At 40.5% G+C, this 21152-nt stretch overlaps 4 protein-coding genes across 4 annotated transcripts; 1 reads left to right on the plus strand and 3 right to left on the minus strand.

Moving 5' to 3' along the window:
* Window positions 1–331: 331 nt before the first annotated feature.
* Window positions 332–2903, minus strand: EAE98_007055 (uncharacterized protein). The gene is made up of 4 exons (XM_038954678.1): window positions 2526–2903; window positions 2041–2340; window positions 1773–1988; window positions 332–1718 (listed from the first exon to the last, which is right to left on the minus strand). Exons 1-4 carry the CDS (start codon window positions 2538–2540, stop codon window positions 771–773), a joined length of 1479 nt encoding a protein of 492 aa, XP_038808820.1. The 5' UTR covers window positions 2541–2903; the 3' UTR covers window positions 332–770.
* Window positions 2904–7165: 4262 nt separating this feature from the next.
* On the minus strand, window positions 7166–10957 carry EAE98_007056 (uncharacterized protein; the record flags this gene model as incomplete). Its single annotated transcript, XM_038954679.1, has 1 exon — window positions 7166–10957. One exon carries the CDS (start codon window positions 10955–10957, stop codon window positions 7166–7168), a length of 3792 nt encoding a protein of 1263 aa, XP_038808821.1.
* Window positions 10958–13001: 2044 nt separating this feature from the next.
* Window positions 13002–15251, plus strand: EAE98_007057 (uncharacterized protein; the record flags this gene model as incomplete). The annotated part of the gene is made up of 1 exon (XM_038954680.1): window positions 13002–15251. The coding sequence occupies one exon, from the start codon at window positions 13002–13004 to the stop codon at window positions 15249–15251; it is 2250 nt and encodes a 749-aa protein (XP_038808822.1).
* A 901-nt stretch (window positions 15252–16152) lies between these two features.
* EAE98_007058 (uncharacterized protein) lies at window positions 16153–20547 on the minus strand (the record flags this gene model as incomplete). Its single annotated transcript, XM_038954681.1, has 1 exon — window positions 16153–20547. The coding sequence occupies one exon, from the start codon at window positions 20545–20547 to the stop codon at window positions 16153–16155; it is 4395 nt and encodes a 1464-aa protein (XP_038808823.1).
* Between the last annotated feature and the right edge of the window lie 605 nt (window positions 20548–21152).

Below are 21152 nucleotides of genomic sequence, written 5' to 3' on the forward strand. Positions count from 1 at the left end.
CAAAAAAGAATAACAGAAATAATTCAAATCCCATAATCCCAACATTATTCCCATTCCCTTTCTTATCCCAATTCTATCTTTTTAAATTCCCCCTCTACCTTCTTATACCCCCTTGATTTTTCTTATACGAAATTTGAGATCGTATAGTATATACTATCGAAATCACTTACCTTTCTCTTAGAGTTGTTTATACTCTCATCTTTACTTTTTCTCCCACCTCCCATCTCCTTTCTACCTACTACCCACCAACCACATAATCATATCAATCTACCAGTCTTCGTGTCAAACTTTCTGATCTACAACACATTATCATCATTTCATCCTATCACAACTTCACCACAAGAGATAATACACTTGAGAAAGGTATCACATTTATTCATTAATTTTCCTTGATTCACAAAACCACCACCCCAAAACATCAAGCCCATATATAGGCCATATCATCCTCAAAATATAACTTCCTCCAAAATCCCCAAAATCTCCCTCCAAAATTGCTCTCCCAAAATCTCACCATCAAAAATCCAGTATCATTCTTCGAAGAATACCATCAATCCATCAATCCACCAATCCATACCACCCTAAACAAAATTCCCCAAGAAAATCATCCCCATTGCATATCTCATGACTTAAAGTATCCGGTGGAATCCAGCCACATCATGTACAAAAGCAAATGTACAATGAAAATGCGTATGCATGCATGCGATAATGATAAAAATAAAATATGTGCAAGAATCGAAATGTTGTAAAAGAAAAATGTATAAAAAGTGAATTTAGATCAAGACCAATCCAACACCAAGAACAGCTACCAAAGCAATCATGCTACCTTCAATTTTTCTAGCCGAACTTTTCTTCGTAGTTGTAGAACTAGCAGCGGATGAAGTACCAGTAGCAGTTGATGAAGATGAAGATGAAGTTGTAGAACTAGATGTAGCATTTGAGCCAGTAGATTCACCAGATGGTGTGTTACTTGCATCATTTGCTAATGGTTTGATGGCAAGATCAGAAATGGTATTTCCTCCAACATCAGTAACTTTTTGGGTGACCTTGGTACTTGAAACCGAAATAATCTTTCCATTATTGGCATTTTTAATACCATTGTTGATAAGATCTTCAGCTCCAGGTGGAACAGCTGGGATAGTCCAGTTATTGGCAAAGGTTGTGCTAGTGATGAGAGATGAATCACAGGATGGTGCGGTTGTAGTGGTGTTTTGTGCCTTGACTCCTTGAATGCTAGTAATGTTAAGGGTGTTGAATTGATCCTGGAGTGTGTTGTAATCGGAAAGGAGTTGAGCAGATCCATCATCATTAATAGTAACCAATCCATAGTTTGAGGTTTCTTGAGAGAATTCATAAACCATTCCACCGGAAAGAACTGGAGTCATCAATGGACCGTAAAGAACTGGAACTTCTGTGAAAATACGAGGAGCCGGAACGTTACAACCATATTCGGAGAAGAAAATGGGAACACTAGTATTGCTGAAATCCGAAACAAGAACATCATAACCGGAAGTCGTGTATGAAGAATCTCCACACCATGAATAACTGTTGAGAGCAAAGACGTCGGCTCTTGATGGATCGGAATCATCTCCGGTAGTAGTGCATTGAAGGTAATTCCATGTATCGAGGAGAATATCGCGAACATCTGCAGCACTGTAACCAACTGGAATGGAGCGGGAAGCATGCTTTGAGATATAGTTCTTAAGATCACGAGTAACGGCCTATATGTGTTAGTTTATTTGGGGCGGGATGGAGAGTCTGTTTTGGAAACTTACTCTCATGTATGGGGGAACGCTTCCTCCAGTCTCATCATCGTTAACAACTTCATTTCCAGCAAAGAAAAGTAAAGTATTTGGGTAATCTTTAAAGGCCTCAACAACTGCGAAGGTTCTGTTCAAATATGAAACATCATATGTAGTCGATGGAGAGCTTCTATCAATACTCTCGCCGGATAAAGGAGAATTGACATCAATCAACATATAAATGCCGACCTAAAAAGATGTTAGTTATCTATAGTCCAGACTGAAGCCACAAATCACTCACCTCATTGAAGATACTGGCACACTCATCATGATTCAAATTTCCATCCACATTATACACACGAATAGCATTAACACCCAATTGTTGCATCAAAGCGGCATCTCTCAAACAGACGGCTCCATCACTTAAAGGATCAACACCGCTCGAAGGATTATAACCTGAAGATCCACCTGGTTGATATGCGACACCCAAAAGTTGGAATCGATCACCGGTAACAGAGTTGACAAAATCGGAACCTTGGATTTCTATCGTTTGTACAGCGAGTGTAACTGTTGCGCAAAGTGCGAGGACGGTTGTGGGAATCTAATATAAGGCGAACAAATTAGTATTGAATATAATTGCACAACAATCGATATGATAGATTATGCATGTGTTTAACGGTTCACAATGCGACAAAGTGCGATGAAAGCCGTTGTGTTTCAGTCATTGAAGCCATCGAAGCCATTCAAGCCATCAAACTGCAAGGGATCGAGGATTTGTAAACATACCATAGTAGACAACATGATTTCTGATTTCCTCCAAAAATTAATTAAGTAATTGGTAGGTAGGTGAGCAGGTAGTACTGTAAACAAATCTTCTACAAGAGAAAATCAAGTCCAAAACACCAAGAACAAAAACGAGAGCAAATGGGAGAGCAAAGATGGGATGGACCAAATCTTTGAGAGAGCAAATATAGAGAGAAGGATTATTACTAGAAATTCGAAAGCCTTTCAAACGAGTGAAGTGAGGATTTCCAAAACAAAATTAAATTAAATCAATCGTTCTTGCGAAACTCACGAGCAAGAGAGCAGAGAGGAGTGAGAAGTAAGGAAGAGAGGTGAAGAGTAAAAGAAAGATCAAGGAAGCTTCACTTCACTTCACTTCACTTCAAAAATCAAAGGTGGAGCACATGAAGCTTATTTGGACTGAAGGAAGGATGACACGGTCAAATACTGGAATAATGGAGGGGCCCGATTGGGGCTAATCCATGATGAGTTTAATTTTGATAAGAGATTAAACTCAATACGAGACATGAGACTAATCGGGAATAGGAAAGGTGTATGATGTGATGAGGATGATTGAGAAGAAATTAATAACCGCTTCCTCTCCAGGATGAAATCTTTGTACCTCAATGTGAGAGTTTGAATCGTTTCATGTCGATTGTTTTATCATTTGATGAAGAAAGAAGATGATTCCCTAGGTTGAAGATTGATAAAGATTGATGTAATGTACCACAACCACGAGACACCCAACGGTGATTTTCTCTCCATTACATCACAATTTGTCCGACCGGCTATTCCACCATGGTAATCCGTAAAAAAAGAAAAGGGGATGCAAAATTAAACCAATGAGGTGAATGGAGATCCGAGATCCGAGATAATCCCGATGACATCTATCTACCTCCGTACAAATGATTTATCAATTGCCGTTAGCCGTGTGTTGATCTTTGGTATACGATGTAAGGTTACAAAGTATTCCAAGAAATCAAGGAGGTTGCTCAATATGTTGGGACGTGAAAATAAACATATATTTCAACGGGTCCTGTTGTATGACGGTGAGATTGAGATGGAGATGGAACTGATATTGGTTCAACAGACTATGTAAAATTATAGTAACACGGATATGGATGTAGTATCTACCAGGTAGGTAGTTCCATTCAACACGGGTAAATAGTTTTATCGATATGTCAAAATACCGACATCTTTAAATAGGATATATATCTTGAAAGCCAATGAAAAATCAAAGTAGCTCGTATCGCCACATACATATGAATACTTGGAACCTTCCACACGAACTTTACATTTATCACGATACGATCATACGAAGTACACTCGGTACTTTCACGATATATCCACCACACCTATCCGACTCCATTGTATAAGAGTGTCCGGTGTGAGAAAGTTCTCGTACACGGACGAATATCGTATTCCTATTGCTGATCACTACAAAAATCCCGTATATCTTTTGATTAGTATCTCTTCTCATTTCTTCTTAAAAATTACATTTCCTATCATTCAATTCATTTCATTCCGAGTACCGGGTAACCAATTAGATCACTTCTTCAGTAGTTTTGTTGCATGTCTGGACCTATGAATCTGCTGCCCGTAAACAGTAAGCATTCTCAGAGTGTCTGATTGGTCGATGAGACGATAGTTTATTGGCGATACCTAAGTACCTAGTATTGTTCACTTGCCACCTACCGGTGTTAGCCCTAGTTATTTCTTAATATCAATATAAAATTTTATCGTCGTAGAAATCTCAAGCTTTGAATCAAGCTCATCTTGGGCATGAGAAGTAAGGATTAAGAGAAATTCCTCTCGGTCGTTAAACATATATCAGCAGGAATTCGAAGGAGCGAGAGGAGCAAGTGATCGGACACCTGAAACTCGTAGCTATACTTCACTGCTAGTAGAGAACGCAGGACTCTGTTAGTACTTTCGATGAGTAATGGTATTTTTCGTGTACCATTTTGGAGACCAAGAGTTGAAGCCCAGTGGTTCACCCCAACTTGGCAATTATCTCTCTTAAATATCTGAGGATATTCAGAGAAGATGCGATGGAACTCCCCTGGAGGAGAAGTCTGCTATGACCAAATACCATTCCCAATATCAATTCCTTCAAGTCATTTAAAAAACAACACATTGTAGAAATACTTTCAAACTTTGTAGAAATACTCTTCAATACCCAAAAAATTAATTCGACTAAAAAAACTCCGGTCGGGATTCATCTACGGTTCACAGATAAAAAGGAGATCAAATTGAGACAATTCAACGACTCACAATCTCAAAAACCAAGAAATTCATCCTGAAAACTCTCATAAGATATAATCATTCTTCCATGAAGTAATTGGAATAAAAATGTTACGGTCGCTTCTTTGTTGTGTTGAGAAAAGATGAATTTGAGAATATACTTTAATTTTGCAATCACTCAACCACCAACAACACAATGACAACTCGATGGAAACTTTTCAAATTCGATTTTCGGGTACTTCAATATCTAAAAATTGATTTGAGCAAGAGATTTAATGACCGGAGGTCTGTTTTTGATTGATTTCGTTGGGTACCCTTTGCTCTTGAATCTCAAATTCAACTCATCAATCGACCACAACCAACCGACATCATATTACACTTGCGGAGAATTCGCAGATCTCACAAAATATTTGCAGAACATTCGTAGATTATATTTCGTCATTCTCTTACTTGAGGTTTATGATTAATTGATTAAGCAGAAAATCCCATCGTAAAGTCCTCAATCATCATTGTCCGAACATTCGAAATTCATCCTTCATCTCTCGCTTCCGGAATTTTTCTCCTTACATGACCTTTTTACTTTCACACTTTGAAAATTAACCAGTGAACGGATTTCTTTCAAATTTGGATTACAAAGGGGGCTATGTCTTTAGAGAAATGATTGGTTTGATGATGTGATTGATTATAGAGATGTTTATGGTTATCGAGCTTCAAAGTACTATAGAAGTATTACTATATAAGTTGGATATTTGATATTAACAAACCGTGTTCATTATGAAGTGATACAGATTGTTACGATAATACACACTCGGTTTCTACTGGAGCCTGGAGCCTGGAGGGCAGGGAATTAGCGTGGAGCTAAAGCTCTTAGTCTGTTTTCCCCACACAAATTATCAGGCTAAGGCCCTTAGTCTCAGGCTAAGGCCCTTAGTTCATTTCTATCAGTACAAATTATCAAGCTAAGGCCCTTAGTCTCAGGCTAAGGCCCTTAGTTCATTTCTGTCAGTACAAATTATCAAGCTAAGGCCCTTAGTCCTAGGCTAAGGCCCTTAGCTCATTTCCATCAGTACAAATTTACAAGCTAAGGCCCTTAGCTCATTTCTATCAGTACAAATTTACAAGCTAAGGCCCTTAGTCCCAGGCTAAGGCCCTTAGTCCCAAGCTAAAAGTCTTAGTCTCCAGCTTACTAAACAGGCGAGGAAAAGTAAAGGAGGATGAATGAATGAAACAATTACTCGTGGCACTTGACACAATATAAGGCTTTGCGAAATCGAATGAGCAAAGGGTATGAATTGAGTGGTATCGAGAATAATTGTCAGGTGGAGTCGACAGCATTGATAATTACGAAGAAGAAATGACTGACTATCAAGAAATGGAAAATGGACATCACCTTGGATGGGAAATGGAACGGGAAAGCGTTTGAGGATGAATGTAGGGAGTGAACTTCATCGATCGTCAAGTGCATTTTCCCTGGAGGGGTGTTTACATGATCGCTCAAGCTCAGCCTAATTTCATGTACCACCATACGGAGATGGAAAAGTAACTTGTAGAAAATGATTTACATACTTCATTCATTTGTAACGTACGAGGATACATACGAGGATCAGATCATAGAATACTGAATGATAATCTCTAAACCTCAATTCAAAAGTTTCAATTGATCATGTTGTCTGTTGTCTTGAGAATCTCAAATGACGCATGTAAAAATCTGCGGTTGACATTTTGGAAACTTTGAGAGTTTGAGGAATTCTTTGGGATTTGATAGGTAATATTGAATGAGGTTACTTTTGATGATATCTACATGAATCTTGTAAGGTTGTGACATATCTCCGACGAGATTGTTTGGTTCCGAAGTGGAATGATTCCTGAATTCATCCCCGGTGAGCTTCAAATTTTTGGGAAATTTGGAAAATTTGGAAAATTATTGGAAGTGAAAACTATCTCGGGTGAGCTCACATGAGTTGCATAGAAGTATGGTGATCCCCATGAATGATATCTTTGTCATGAATCTTTCAAAAGCTATTTTTGGTGATGATTAGTTCTTACCAAAATCCAAAAACTGTCTCCGGTGAGTCAAATGGTCTCGGGGTCAGGGGGAACCGAAGATGATACTCGATAATTGAGAATTCATTCCGAATTGGCCTTTCTAAGCTTATGATAGCGTCCCTCTAGGCTTTTTACCATGTAGAAATCGCATATCTTTACCCTGAACAGAGGAGCTCCGTAACTGAATGAGGGAATCAAGGATACCGGAATTTCACCACCGACTTTTGTATTCAATTGTCGACCGGTAAAGATATATCACAATAGAAGAATCACACATCGTCATGAACATCACTCATCGAAATAAGAAGTAGATATGTAAATCAAGTAAATTTCCTTCCACCAATAACAAATATCTAATTTACATAGTATCCAGGTAATAGGGGAGTAGAATTAGCAACCCTATCCTCAAGAGGTAAAGGTGCAATAACTGGACCATTATCCCCAATCAAAACACAAAGTAACTTCTTTTCAATACAATTTTGACAGGCAAATTTATCGCCAAAATCTGAACTTGGTGGGGATTTTCTCACCGGTTCCTTCTTCAATCTCACTTCCACACAGCGACTCGAACTAGCTGATGTTCGTTGAGCCCATGTAGATCCTTTACCAGATGACACATTTGACCATCTTGTAATCTGTGCATTCATCATCGGAATCAACGTAGGTAATACATTCACAGTCAAAACACCACCTGAAGGTCTCCCGGAAACCAAGAAGCGATAGGGTAGCGTAAATGAAACGGCTGGCTGAGGTGGGGGTACTTGTTGAAGTGATGCATGGTGCGGGGTAAAAGCGGACTGTAGTTGCTGCTGATTTGATTGTTGCCGGGGCGCATTTTGTACATTAGGTTGACGCGAAGCAGGTGAACCGAGACTAAATGGCGGAGGCTGAATATGACCGAACCCTTGACTAGAAGGTTGTGAACCTCCAACAGTCGGAGCACTTGAAGAGGAAGAACCAAGGCCATAATGTGGTGGCGGCGGCGGCGGTGGTGGTGGTGACGCTGATAATGGTTGCATGTGACCAGAAGGTTGTAGAGGTGAAAGATGATATCCTTGTTCTCTTTGAGTTGGTGATGGTGTACCAAAAAGAGATGTCAATCCATAACCTTGAGAAATTGATGATTGCCCGGACCAAGGTTGTACATTACGTTGTTCTTGTACCGGTGTGTATGGATTTGGAAAAGAAGCCAATCCAGGCAAAGGAGTCAAGTTTGGACGTGGGGAATTTTGACTTGAAGAATTATTCAAAGTCATCAATTCAGCATTTTGAGTTTTTAAACTCTTAATGCTATCCACCAAAGTTTGATAATCCGATGCAGAATACATAGATGCTACTTGTTGCGAAAGATTTCTCTTCTCTTCAAGTAACTCATTAAATTCTTCCTCGGTCTTCATACCTTTTGTTACCTGTCCAATACGAGTAGCCACAGCATGATCACTTTCTGGATTTACTAAAATTGCCTTTAGTCTTTCATCCAATTTGGTGTACATATCAATCGGTACCATTGCCGAAGCACGTTTTTCCAAAGTTTGATACTCTTCCAAAGATTTCATGGTCGAATAACGTTGTTCCAACCCTTTATTTCGTGTTTCCAAATCTTGGTATCGTTGATCCAAAGTATGATATCGTTGCTCCAAATTTTCATAATCCTCCAGAGGTCTCGTGAATAATAATTCCGTTGAAAGCTTGTGAATTTCCTCCTTCTTACTCGTGAGGGTAATTTGATCATCCTTCTTCTCTTGCTCATACTTAAAAGCAGCTGCATTTAGATTTGTCAAGGTAACTTTAAATTTCTCCACTTCTCGGTCGTTCATTTCAATCAACCTTTGGAGTCTCTTGATCTCTTCTTTGCCTTGGACAATTTCTCCTTCAAGTCTAGCATATCTAGCTCCCTCCAAAAGGTCTTTGATTCTGTTTTGGGTACGTTCCAATAAATCTTTTTGAGTATCATAAGAATCCTGCAAGTCATTCAGTTGTGATTCCTTGCTCTTCAAAAGATCAATTTGTTCTTGACTGTCAGCATAACTTCTCTCATTTTCCACTTGCAACTCTTCATACTGACGAATAATACCTTGGAGTCTCTCTCGTTCTTGACCAGATTCCAAGAGATCGATTCTGAGGTTTTCCTCCACCTCCTGCCTAGATTTGGTGAACTCTTGTACTTTTTTCTCTTGAGAATTAATCATATGCACCAACTCATTATCACGTTCTTTGTAGGATTCCTTGCGATCAAGAGCTTGTTTCAAAAGTTTTTCCAATCTCGCAGAATCCTTGTGCCAACTGGTTCGTAATTTTCGGTTCTCATCCTCCTTCACTACCCGCATCTCCCACTTGTCTCTCAAAGCAGTGGCCTTGAGGTCTAGCAATTCTGCCTTTTCTTTCTCAAATGCGGCTTTAAGATCATCAACATTATCCGAGTGAGTAACTCGAAGCATGAGTGTCTCATTATCGGAAGTCTTTTGTCGTATGATTTCATCCTTTTGAATTAAATCTTGCTCCAATTGCTCCCTCAAATTGAATGAGGTTTCCAAATCCAACTCGAGCTGATTTATTTTTGCATCCTTTTCATTGAGATCATTACTTGACTTTCTCAATTGCTTCTGCACTTCATTCAAACTTCTCTCATACTTTGTCACCTCTCCGTTCCACTCGGTCTGGTTGGTTTCCCCTTGAAGATTAAGACGAGAAATCTCTTCACGCAATGATTTTATATCAAGATGTAAATCTGGTACACGATCCGAGATTGACTTCAATCTGGATACCTCATTCTCCAACGCCGGGACTTTGGTAGCAATCTCCCTCTGTTGCTGTAATTCTTGATTCAAACGGGGTACCGTCATAGCGATTTGCTTTTGACGACTTAACTCGGCTTCGAGATTGTCTTTGACACCACTAGATGTTTCCAATTGTACCTTGAGTTTCTCGATTTGAGTTTCGAGTGTTTGAATCTTCAGTTCATCAAGAAACTTTGCTCTCCGATCGCGAACATCATCCCCAGCGGGAGCATTTCGTGCATCTTCCCGAGCTTTTTCTTCTTCTTCTCGACGTGATTTCAATTCTTGCTCAAGTCTTCGCATTTCCATCTCCATTCGATGTCTTTCTTGTTCAACCCGAGAATTTTCTTCATCTCGACGAACCTTCTCATCCCTTTCACGTCTTACCTGTTCGGCTTCAAAGTCTCTGAGACGTTGAGAATATCCTTCGGATTTCTCCTTTTCTCGATCGAGATCAGATTCGAGATTTGATACCTTGGATCTATGTTCCTCCAAGACTCTATTTAGTTCATCTCCAAGTTCTCTGAGATTGCGATCATTTGATTCCTTGAGAGCGGATAATTGTTTCTTTTCATCAAATATCTTGTCATAATTTTCACTCCAGGTTTGAGAATTTTCTTCGGCTTCCTCCTTTTGACGTTTCAATGTGGCATGCTCTGCTCTTAAAGCTTCCAAAGCTTGGTTGCTTAATCTCTCCTTGACTTCAGCATCAGATTTCTTTTGCGTGGCAATATTGAGTCTGCCTTGCAAATTAGCAATCTCGGTACGAAGATTTGCGCTCAAAATACTATCGGCTTGATTTCCTTCCTTTAAACTTTTCATTTGACCTTCCAGGTAGGATTTCAATTCTCCCACGTGAGCTCCAGATGTGTAAGCGGTAACTTGTCCATTCAATTCACCCACTTGTTGGATTAGAGAAGCATTTTTGGTTGTCATTTGAACCACAAAATGATCATGATCTGCAAGCATCTTTTCCACTCTCGTCTCAAGTTTTGGTGATAACAACTTAAATGCCGCTATTTGTTTCCGACTCTTCTCATCAATATCTTTCGACAATTTCTCTCTATCATCTAGAACTTTTTGTATTAATTCAATAGCTTGATTACCGCTATCTTCGATTGATTCGGCATTTGATGTAGCCAATTTATGATCTTCGATTCGAGTCTCTTGTTCTTTGGTATGATTTTGGGAATCTAATAAAAATGGTTCCCAATTCTCCTTTGCCTCTTCCAAATTTTTACTTGAAGTAAGTAATTTAGCCCTCAAGGATTGAATTTCAAGAGATGTAGCTCCATATTGATCAAATGCATCATCTTTTCTTCTACCTCTACTTGAGTTTTGTTGTTGGGCAGTACCATCACTGCCCATTATTTGATCAAATGCGTTTGACGGCATAATTATATTTTTTTAAAAAATATCGCGCTTACTACCAAAGGTTTCAGCAGACTCACTGAGTAAGTCTTGGAACTTTCAATGCCTCCAAACCTCAATCAAGAAGTTTTAGTGGTAAGGAAAGGATTTGGAAATAAACTTTCTAGTCACAGTCAAGTGACTTAGAGTAAATTTCCAGAGTGTTCCCAATTTCTCACTGAAAAGACGATACCAAGGTATCGTATCAACGAAAGAAATTATGTGGGAGGGGAAGAAGACAAACAGCGGAGGAAAGGTTCTGTAAAACGAAATAAATGACTGAGTCGTAACTCGATGATATAATATCAGAGTATATAATTGTTGTTGTTGTCGAATTCAAAAAGGAATAGAATTTGATCGCACAATTATTAGATGAAAGATGAATGGAATGGATTAACTATAGGCCGAATGAAACTAGCATATTAAACCGACAGGGTACTCATTTGGTATGGTAGCGACGGGAATGTAAGTCTTTGATGTTTGAAAGTGATATAATCATTTGGTCTTGGGCGTAATTTACAGATTCTCCGGTTGGGAGAAGCCCTGATAGATAACAACTACCCAGGTAACATACTATAATTATAATGAGATGAGTAAAGTATGAAGTGAGGAAGCGAGAGGAGAGTGAAAGGGGAGAGAAGGAAAGGGGAAATGTTCATCATGTGATCATAAATCTTAGGTACTGGGCAACTTTGAATACATAATTACATCTGTGTTCAATCTTGCTGCGCCATCTTGTTATTCTAGTAAGAATTTCTTGAGGATACTTAGATTTTCAAAGTCCTGGTACTCGCAGGTCAAAATGTAAAGGGTTGGTGGTGTAAATTTTGATCATCGAAGTCTTTTTATTCATGCAAACCGACGGTCACCGCGACGGCGACGGCGACAGTGACAACGATTTGATTTATTGTCTTTACATTCGAGCTTTAGATTCGAGCTCTACTTCTAGCTTTCACTCATTCAATAAACCCCGTAACAATATTCATAGAAGGCGGAATCAAGAGTCCCCGACCATCTCAAAGGCGGCGCCTCTTCTCCCATCAAATGCATCATCTTTTTTTCCCTCTTGCTTGAAGTCTTGAACGAGAAGATGACAGTTTTTATATAGGTATTGATCCCTTGGAAAGATACGAGTTCAATAAGCTTGTGTATCATATATTCACTTGTCTAATAGAACATGGCATGTACTTGAGGAGCTTCAACTTATCGACCAGATCATCTTCACCGGAATATAAAACCACCCACTCCACCCAACTTATCTCTTCAAGAAAAGCTTATGCAAACGCATTTGATCAAATAATGGGTAGTAACCGTGAGGAAATCGAAGTAAAATAGGTTCCGATTTTTGGATTCCTACCTAAGCTTTTGAACTTTGGGTACGAAGGTCATACGGAGGTAAGTAGATGTCATCGTATAATGTTTTTATGACAAGAAGAACGTATAGAAACGATAACGAATGTTCAAATATTTCATATCTCACTCTCGAAACTCAGTAATAACAGGTAGAGAAAAGTTGACGGTGAAAATGTATAGTCGACTAGGTACCTCGGTATTGTCTTCTAGTTCTGAGTAGATTTATCCTCAACCCTCACTTCAGCTTCTTAACTCGAACTGGACAAAAAATCCTCCACGTGATTAGAATTATCTTCAGAATTCCAATCCAAGTATTCCAGCTGTCGTAAGAATTTCCTTTACCAAACAACAAATTATCTACCTACACAAATCCCCTCAATTACCACCAATTCATGACTTTACCATTAAGATAATAACAACAAAAACCTCATACACACTTTCTTCCCCCGTCATCATAAAAGTCATTGGTTATTGTCAAGTTTTATTTCCTCACCGATCTATTACTTGTTACCTTTGACTTTGTCACTCTGTGACATTCCCCAAACCTTCACCTACTTGATTGTACGTGTCTGGACAGACGAAAGTCTGCGATTCAAACAAACAAACAAATTACTTATATTCTATTGGATAACTTCGAGTGTAAGTCGTCATGGCCTTCAAATTAACTTTTGAATGTTCTGGCGATAAGATATCTAAAGATGATCTTTGGCAACTTTCTGTTATTCAGAATAGATTTACCAAGGAAACCAAAGATGGTCCATTTTATTATTGTATCAAATATTGGGAGTATGATGTAGGAACTAAAAATAATCCTTTTTATTATGTTGATGAAGAAGAATTACGCAATTGTTATTCCGAACAACTTGATGCTTGGTTAGAAGAGTATGATGTAGCTTGGAGAAGAAAATATCTGAGTAAGGAATCATCAGGTAATATTTGGATTCCTTCAAATGTGGCTAATCCTTCAAATATTACACCAAAGCGTACATTTGAGAATACTCCTAGTAAGTCTCGTCAAAAAGAAGAAAAGAAGTCGAGAGTCATTGATGACGATGATGATGACGATGATGAAGTTTTAGCATCACGAGGTTCACCTACTAAAAAACAAGTACCACAACATTTCGGTTCTTCCAGGGGAGAAATGTCAAAGAGTTCTGGTTCATCTATCGCAAGACCATCAAGACCATCAAGACCACCAGTTCCACTTTTTTCTGGACCTTCAAGAGTTACTCAATCCTCTTCTTCTTCTGCGAGTGCATCACGATCAATGTTACCAACTCCACCTCCACCATTGATCATTCCTCCTTATATCTCTTCGGGATCATCATCTGCCAATTCTTCCCCAGAGTCTCGAGTGAGAAAATCTAGACATGGTGCTGATATTTCCATGCCGGATGCGAATTATCCAACTCTTTCTGCCATTGCCATGGGTAAAAGACCACAAATAGATGATTCCGATGATGAGGATATGGAGGATATTGGCAATATACCAACAAATATGTTTCATGGATTAGAAATCGATTCCGATGCTGAGGATGAAATTCAAGAGTTAGTTACTCTTAGTGATGCAAGAATTCTTTCGGTTGATCGATTAATTGATATTGCTCAAGAATCTCAAATCGATCTACATCCTTCGGTTGATGATGAACCTCAAGATATTGAGATGGAAGATATCGGAGGTAGACCCAGAGTTGGTGTCAATCGAACCTCGATTTATGATCAAAATTCGGCAAAATTAATTGAAGGGTATGAGAAAGGTTTACATGGATTGGTTCAAGCTGCGATGGAATTTTCTGGTTTACCTGATGATAAATGGGTACAAAAGAGAAAAGAATCTGGTTTGTGGAGTGAATTGTCCGTTTCATTCATGTTTATGATTGCCGGAATTAATTCGAAAATTCTTGAACATGTTGTACGAGGAGATTTACCAAAAGCTCTACAAGCGCCAGAAAATTTGGTACTACGACATAAGATGAAGAAATTAATGGGGGGTGATAAGAAGGAAGCGAGACCTTACATCTACATTCACTATTTGGTTAACTTCGAGGGTGATTCTCCTACGGCGAATGAATTAAAGCTTGTCATATCGAGTGTGAAGATTTATATTCGAGGATACGGTGCAGAAAATGATGAACAATCTCAAAGATTGGCCATTGAAGTTGATAATGCCATTGAATCCAGGGGATCAATTCTTCGTCCAGGACAAAGAAGATATGTGGAGAAGGAATCTTGGAAACAGAATATCTTGAAATGGATCAAGGCACTTGAGATACGATTGGAATTCGAAATCAAAAATGGTCGTGGTAGTGAACCATTATCTCGTCCTCTTACCGAAGTTGGATACGCACAAAGTTTGGATCGACTCGAGCAACATCGAAAACATCGTTCATCTAATTATATCATGAATTTAGTGGAGGCCGTATGTCGAGTTCGCTTTCTTCAAGAGTATAAGAATAGGCAATACATCATATTCAATTTGATGGAAGCTTCGGATGGAATGTATGGAGAGATATTGTGTACGAGATTTGCACAAGGCTACATTGCAAATGGTGGAGGATTTTCTCATTGTGCTGCTGGAATTAGTGTACACACCACAAGAAAATTGGGTGATGAATATTGGTCAAAAGTAAGAAAGGAAATACTTGCTGGAGGTGAACTTGGAAGGAATGTCAGGAGAGAAGTTAAGAAATTGAAGGAGAGAAAGGAAGTTTATGATAAGTTCATGTCAACTGCGAAGGATATGGCTGATACCACACAAAGATTGATTGATTTGAAAGAGACATGGGAGAAGAAGAAAGATGAACTTGAGAAGATTGATAATAAAATTTCGGATCAGGTTGAACAATATATAAGAGATGGTCAACCTTTAGCAGACTTTTTAGAAGCCTTTAAGAGATGAATAATTTGAGGATTTTAAAAGCTTTTCCATGTTGATGTCTGGAGTGTTTCCTTTGATTACCCCGCGTCTAATCCATCGGTTGACCATTCTTGAATGAGTAATCGTGAACGTGTAGATATGGTTGGATTCTATTGAGTGCATGATAACTATTTCTTCGGGAAAGGGTACTGACTAGGTATATAGCGATCCGCCGTTTGGAATTGAAGAAAAGCAATACCGGGGAGGAATGGGGAGGGGACGTCATTTGCATCTCCCTCGCACGCCATAGCACACTCGACGGTCTGGCTTGGTAAGCTTTGTCGGTGTGTTCCCCAATGCCCCTCGGATTGATTCCAAAATTAACCTAAAGCGAAACACATCTGAGATTTCTCTTCCGTTTCCTCCAGCGGAGTCGAAATTACACCGTGTCTTTGATTGTCCTCAGATACACGGGATTCTTTGTGGTGATCAATGGGACCCGTCCGTGTACGAGCGCCGAGGCACTATACTCCATACATAATAGTCATGACATAAGCAAAAGAAAAACTGGTGAACCTTATCTTTACTACACCTCATGTCAAATATAATTCACCTCATTCTATATATCACAAAGCATTATAATTTACAGTAAAGATTTGAAGATTCATTTATATTTCGATTTATGTATACATAATTCTATTGTAGCACAGCTAACGCCAACGTTGCTTTAAAACCATTGTGTTTGGTAGTGGTAATGAAAATCTTTGTGACCCTCCCCCTTTCCCTCCCCCTTTCCCTCCCACCTACGTCAAAGAACTTGTTTGGTACTGATATCACAGCCTTTAAAACAATCGAATCGACTCAAATACATCACGTTCATTTGAAAGCTCAAGTTATTTTAAACAAAGGTTTTTATTTGATCAAAACTAAATAATCCACCAATTTAATTTCTGGCCTTCTTGCCATTCTTGCCTCCATTCTTTCCCCCATTCTTGCTACCATTTCCTTGGTTTGAACCACCATTTCCTTGGCCTTTGCCACGATTATTCTGGTCAAAGCTTTGTGGTGGTCGTTGGGAAGATCCCGAAGCTCCTGATGCTGGTGCTGGTCCTGGCTGAGGTAATGCCGGTTGCACATTCTTCATTCGAAGTGCTAAAGCCTCCTTATTTCCAGCCTGATCTTCATCAAGTTGCTTTGATAATTCCAAAGCCTCCTCTATCTCAGCCTGCTCTATTGCATCAGCCAAATCCTCTTCGGTCGGCATTCGTTCGGGGTCCATGTCCAGATCACCATCCTTATCCTTGACCTCAGGTGCCTCATCATCATCATCGGAATCAACATGTTCTATGTTGCCATCCGTTCCACCGTCTCGTTCAACTCTGAGAGGAGCCTCGATAACCTGGCCAAGTCTGAATCTCTCTCGTTGTGCCTTGCCGTGCTCTCTAATCTTTCGATTTTCAGTCCAGAGCGATTTCTCCAATTCGGCCAGCTTTTCCTTATCATCGTACTCGTCCTTAATGGCGGAGAAGGCTTTGGAGATCTGACTCTTTGAAACGGGGACAGAAATGGTGGCGTTGGACCAAGTCTTGTGATCAGGTAACTCTTCCAGACTGGCAGGTAAAGTATTGTCACCATCAATGTCGATAATGTCACCATAATCAAGAAGGTCCATGATGAAGAGACCAAGCTTCTTGCATCTCATACCTTTAACGAGGACTGAGAGTTGACTGCGCCAAAGATCGAGATTTCCAAACATGAACAAAGTCGATTGAGCACGAGTGAGTGCTACATTCATTCGATTCCATTCTTTCAAGAAACCAATTTTTGAACCATTGGTCTTGTTTGCTGGAGTCAAGGAAAGTAAAATGATCTCGTTTTGGCCACCTTGAGTACTATCAATGGTAGTAAATAATGGAAATCGACCAACGGCATCACCCCATACATGGCGAATTCTCATCTTGACTTGTTTCACCAATTCCATATTCTCTGCTTTGTAAGGGGTGAGGATACTGATCTTGTCGAATGGCAATGGTGGCATGTCACGAGTTGGTTGATGCTTCATAATACTCATGGCCATATCAGCAATTGCATTGATGTTGGCGTGGTTCAATTGAGATTGAGTCCCAGGCTTTGGTGCAGATTCTCCCTTCTTGACATTGACAAACACGCGATGGATTCTAGATTCATCGGTATCAAGACCGAATTCTGGCTTTCGACGATTGTGTCTATAAACCTTGGCTGATTCCGAATACCACCAATCCTTGAAGAAATTGAACTCATCAGAAGGTATCAAGGTAGAATCGTCACTCTCCAACCATTCGTAAGTCAGATTGGCAGGAAGTTCGGCAATATCAGGGTGCATGCGATAGTTGATCTTGAGTCGATAGAGTGGCATGGTTGATTTTCCATAGAATCGTTCATAGAGCGATAGTCCAAGCTGATTTGCAAACTCATTATGACCGGATGATCTGGCCGTAGGTTTGAGTTGCTCGTGATCTCCAGCCAACACACCATGTCTAGGCTTTAAGGCTAGAGGGGCATAACTGTCTGGTTCGCTTCCAAATGCAGATTCATCAATCAATACTGCCCATGGGGCCCATTTGTATTCTTCCAAGAGAGCAGAAGTACTGGATGTACAAACTACAATGCGAATTGGATGATCTTTAAAGATCTTCTTGGTCATGGCCTTTGTGAGATCGACGAAAGTCTTTCGCTGCTTTGATCTAATGGGTACACCAAGTTTGATTTCCGCACGAGTTGATAACCAAGTTCGTGCATTCTTTCTGCGCTCGTCTGCTGGATGTATCGTCTTATCTGAAGCATCATTCTTGTAGGCCTGGATAATATGATTCCAGAGCTTGTACTTTTCGAATCCTTCGTCTTCAGTTGGTTGTTCTCCATCAGCAACCATGTCTGAAACGGTCTCGGCATCAAGGTCGTCCTGCTCAGATAGATCGCGGCGAGTTGCAGATTCAGTTGGTAGATAAATTACCTTAAACCACTCTTCCGATTCTGGACAAACTTTGTACAGAGTCTTGAGGTGGCCCACCAACTTTCTCATACACTCTTGTGCGGCAGTATTCGAAGGTGCACTGAGGAGAGTTTTGATTCTCAATAATGCGAAACCAAGGGTGACGGAAGCTACGGTAGTTGTCTTTCCGGTTCCAGGTGGACCTTGTAGCATACTCATGAACTTGGTAGTGGCAAAGACGCCCTGCCAAAAGTCTCTTTGAGGTCCGTTAAAGTTGCAAGCGTCGCGGAAGTCATTGAAAGCTTGCTTTTCAACATCTTTCATTCTCGAAAAGTGGTCATCCTGAACAGATTGTGCAGGCATCTCCTTGCCCGTGTAGATATCGTCGCCGAGGAGCCAGCTTTGCAACATTGCATGTTTGACATTGTGAACAGCAGGCTGCTTGCAAATGCTGCTAATTGCTTTCATTTGTCGAATTTGGGGAATAGCATTTCTCGTCATAATGATACAGACTTTGATTTCCGTACCTACCACAAAGCTTGCATCCAAAACCTTGTCAGCAATCTTGACAGCGATGCAGATATCTCCAGGAGAATTAACAAGATCAATGACCCTGCAGCTGTACATTGGGAAAACTGGTTCCTTCTTCACTGGCTTCACCTTGGCCTGTCGTTTCTGCCACTTGTTGCCGTTGCCGCTGCCGCTGCCCTTGTTTTTAGGCTGGTCTTTGTTCTTGGAAGCTTCAGCAGGAGTAGGATCTTCGATGACCATGGCGTCCACATCGACTGCGGCAGTGGCGGAATCAACCGCAGGCTCACCAGCGGCAGGATCAACTGCGGGTCCATCGGCGGCCGGAATAGTCTTCTCTTCGCCATCATTTTGACCTGGTTGTTTGCCCTTCCCCTTATTCTTAAATGTCAATCGATTCATGCTGTAGGCCACACCACTATTATGCTCGGCATCGTAACCTTCTGCGATCAGTGATTCATCGAAAGGCTTCTTTTGTTTCGATTCGGTTGCCTTTGATATGAATTGAACCTTGAGTGTTGTGCCAGGAGGTGTTGCTGGCATGGTGAATTCATCGCTCTTGGAAACTAGAATGTGGAGAATCCTATTGCCAACTACGTCCTTTTCGCCAACGATGGCGGTATGCATGACGTCCTTGCTGTAATGGCTAGCAATATTCACGTTGTCCCACATGGCATCTCCAATGAGACCAACACTAAGGATTGTCTCGAGCTCCTTTGTACTTGAGAAGTTTCTCTTCGCCGGATATGAACGATATTGCATCGAACTCTTTGAAGCGGAGGGTACTTGCATCCAATGTTGACGAACGATTGGCATGTTTGGGTTTCCTTTCTCGCTATGCCATCTATCGAATTGATTTCCAGCCATGTTTCCAATGTAATTGTTGTAGAATGACCAATCGCGGCTCGAATGGGCCAAGTTGAGACAATTCGACCAATATGCGTTGATGACTGGAAAGGCGTGTTGTTGTGCTCGAATGCAGATAGTATCGTTTCGGCCACGATTCAGCTGCCCAAGTATTGAATTCGCGAGGTTTTGGTGACGCAATTGAGTCTCAGTGAGATCCTCTTTCTTGAGTGGCAGTTCGGGTGTTCGATCAAACCAAAATTTGCCTTCCAGTTCAAATTCCATGAGGTGGAGATTCTTAGTATCCACAGTGAAGATGTCATTTACCGATTTGATGACTTCGTCGCGGAGGTTGACATGGTACGATTTCTCGAGGGCATCCTTCAATACTTTGCTATCCCTGGCAAAAACTTTTGTGTCGATTAAACCGCGCGATTCATTTGCACTCACATCTCTCTTGAAATGGTTCGATCTGAGTTGGATCTGATAGCCGCCTTGAAGAATTATCACGAGGGCTGGAGCTTGATTGGTAGTAACAAGCCTGACCTTAGCCTCCACGAAGATTGGGATCCCCTGTTTGACCGGGTCCGTCGATCGAAGCTTGAGGAGAATTGCACATTCTCTACTCTTGAGAATAGACTTCGCTTGATTGAATCTTGGGAAGTCGCGGCCTCTTGGTCCGGCTACATGCCATCTATCCAGCAACTTCGCAAGTTGATCGCCAGGGAAGTTCTCGCCTAGTGATCCTCCTTTGGCTTTCTTCGCGTTCGAACTGACTCCTAATCCGGCTCCGGATTCGGCTGCCTCCGCTTCAGCCTTTCGCTTCAACATCTTCTGCTGTCTTTTAGACAGCGGCGCACCCGGTGCTTGTCGATTGATATCGGCTACAGGTACAGTAGCACCTGTGCCGGTCATAGGTTGATCGCTCGGTTGATCCGAGCCGGTCTTTGAAGGGGCCGAAGCCGCACCGGAGGTTGATGGTTGGGGAACCATTTTAAAGAACCAAGTCTCGTGACAATAAAGCCACAATCCCACAATTAAGTAGGTTACAACTTCACAAGCAGTTAAGCAGGTGAAGAGCTAAGTCAAAGACTTCTTAAAATCTCAACGAAGAGATTAAAGAAGGTAGATGACAGGTAGATGAATCGATGATCAGCAACCGAAGCGACTTCACAAAGATTCTATAAGATAGAATCACGTCTCCGCAATTCTAAATGAAGAAAAAGAATACCTTTCGACCGAAGCCGATTGGTAGAAAAAAGGCGAAAGTGGGTGTGATCACGACCTTTGGTAAAACCGCAGGCCGGAGAATAAATTTATACTGGGGTTACCAGTTTGAATGCGAGTTGTTGTTAATCAATTGATAATGGCTAATTTTCTATCCTAAGATCGAAAAGATTGCTGGTCAATGGATTGTTGTCGTTGAGAAGAAAGTTTTGAAGGTCGCGAAAATTCAGAATTTTGATAAAGTTTAGGAAGCGAGGCAATTTTTATCATGTGATCATAACAAACCTATTTCGATATTCGAAGGCGGTAAAAGGGTTTCTTATCACGCAGAAGATCATACCGAATGGAAGAATTGATAATTGATCGAGAGA

Source organism: Botrytis deweyae (assembly GCF_014898535.1).
Source record: "Botrytis deweyae strain B1 chromosome Unknown BDEW_016, whole genome shotgun sequence".
NCBI lineage: Eukaryota > Fungi > Ascomycota > Leotiomycetes > Helotiales > Sclerotiniaceae > Botrytis > Botrytis deweyae.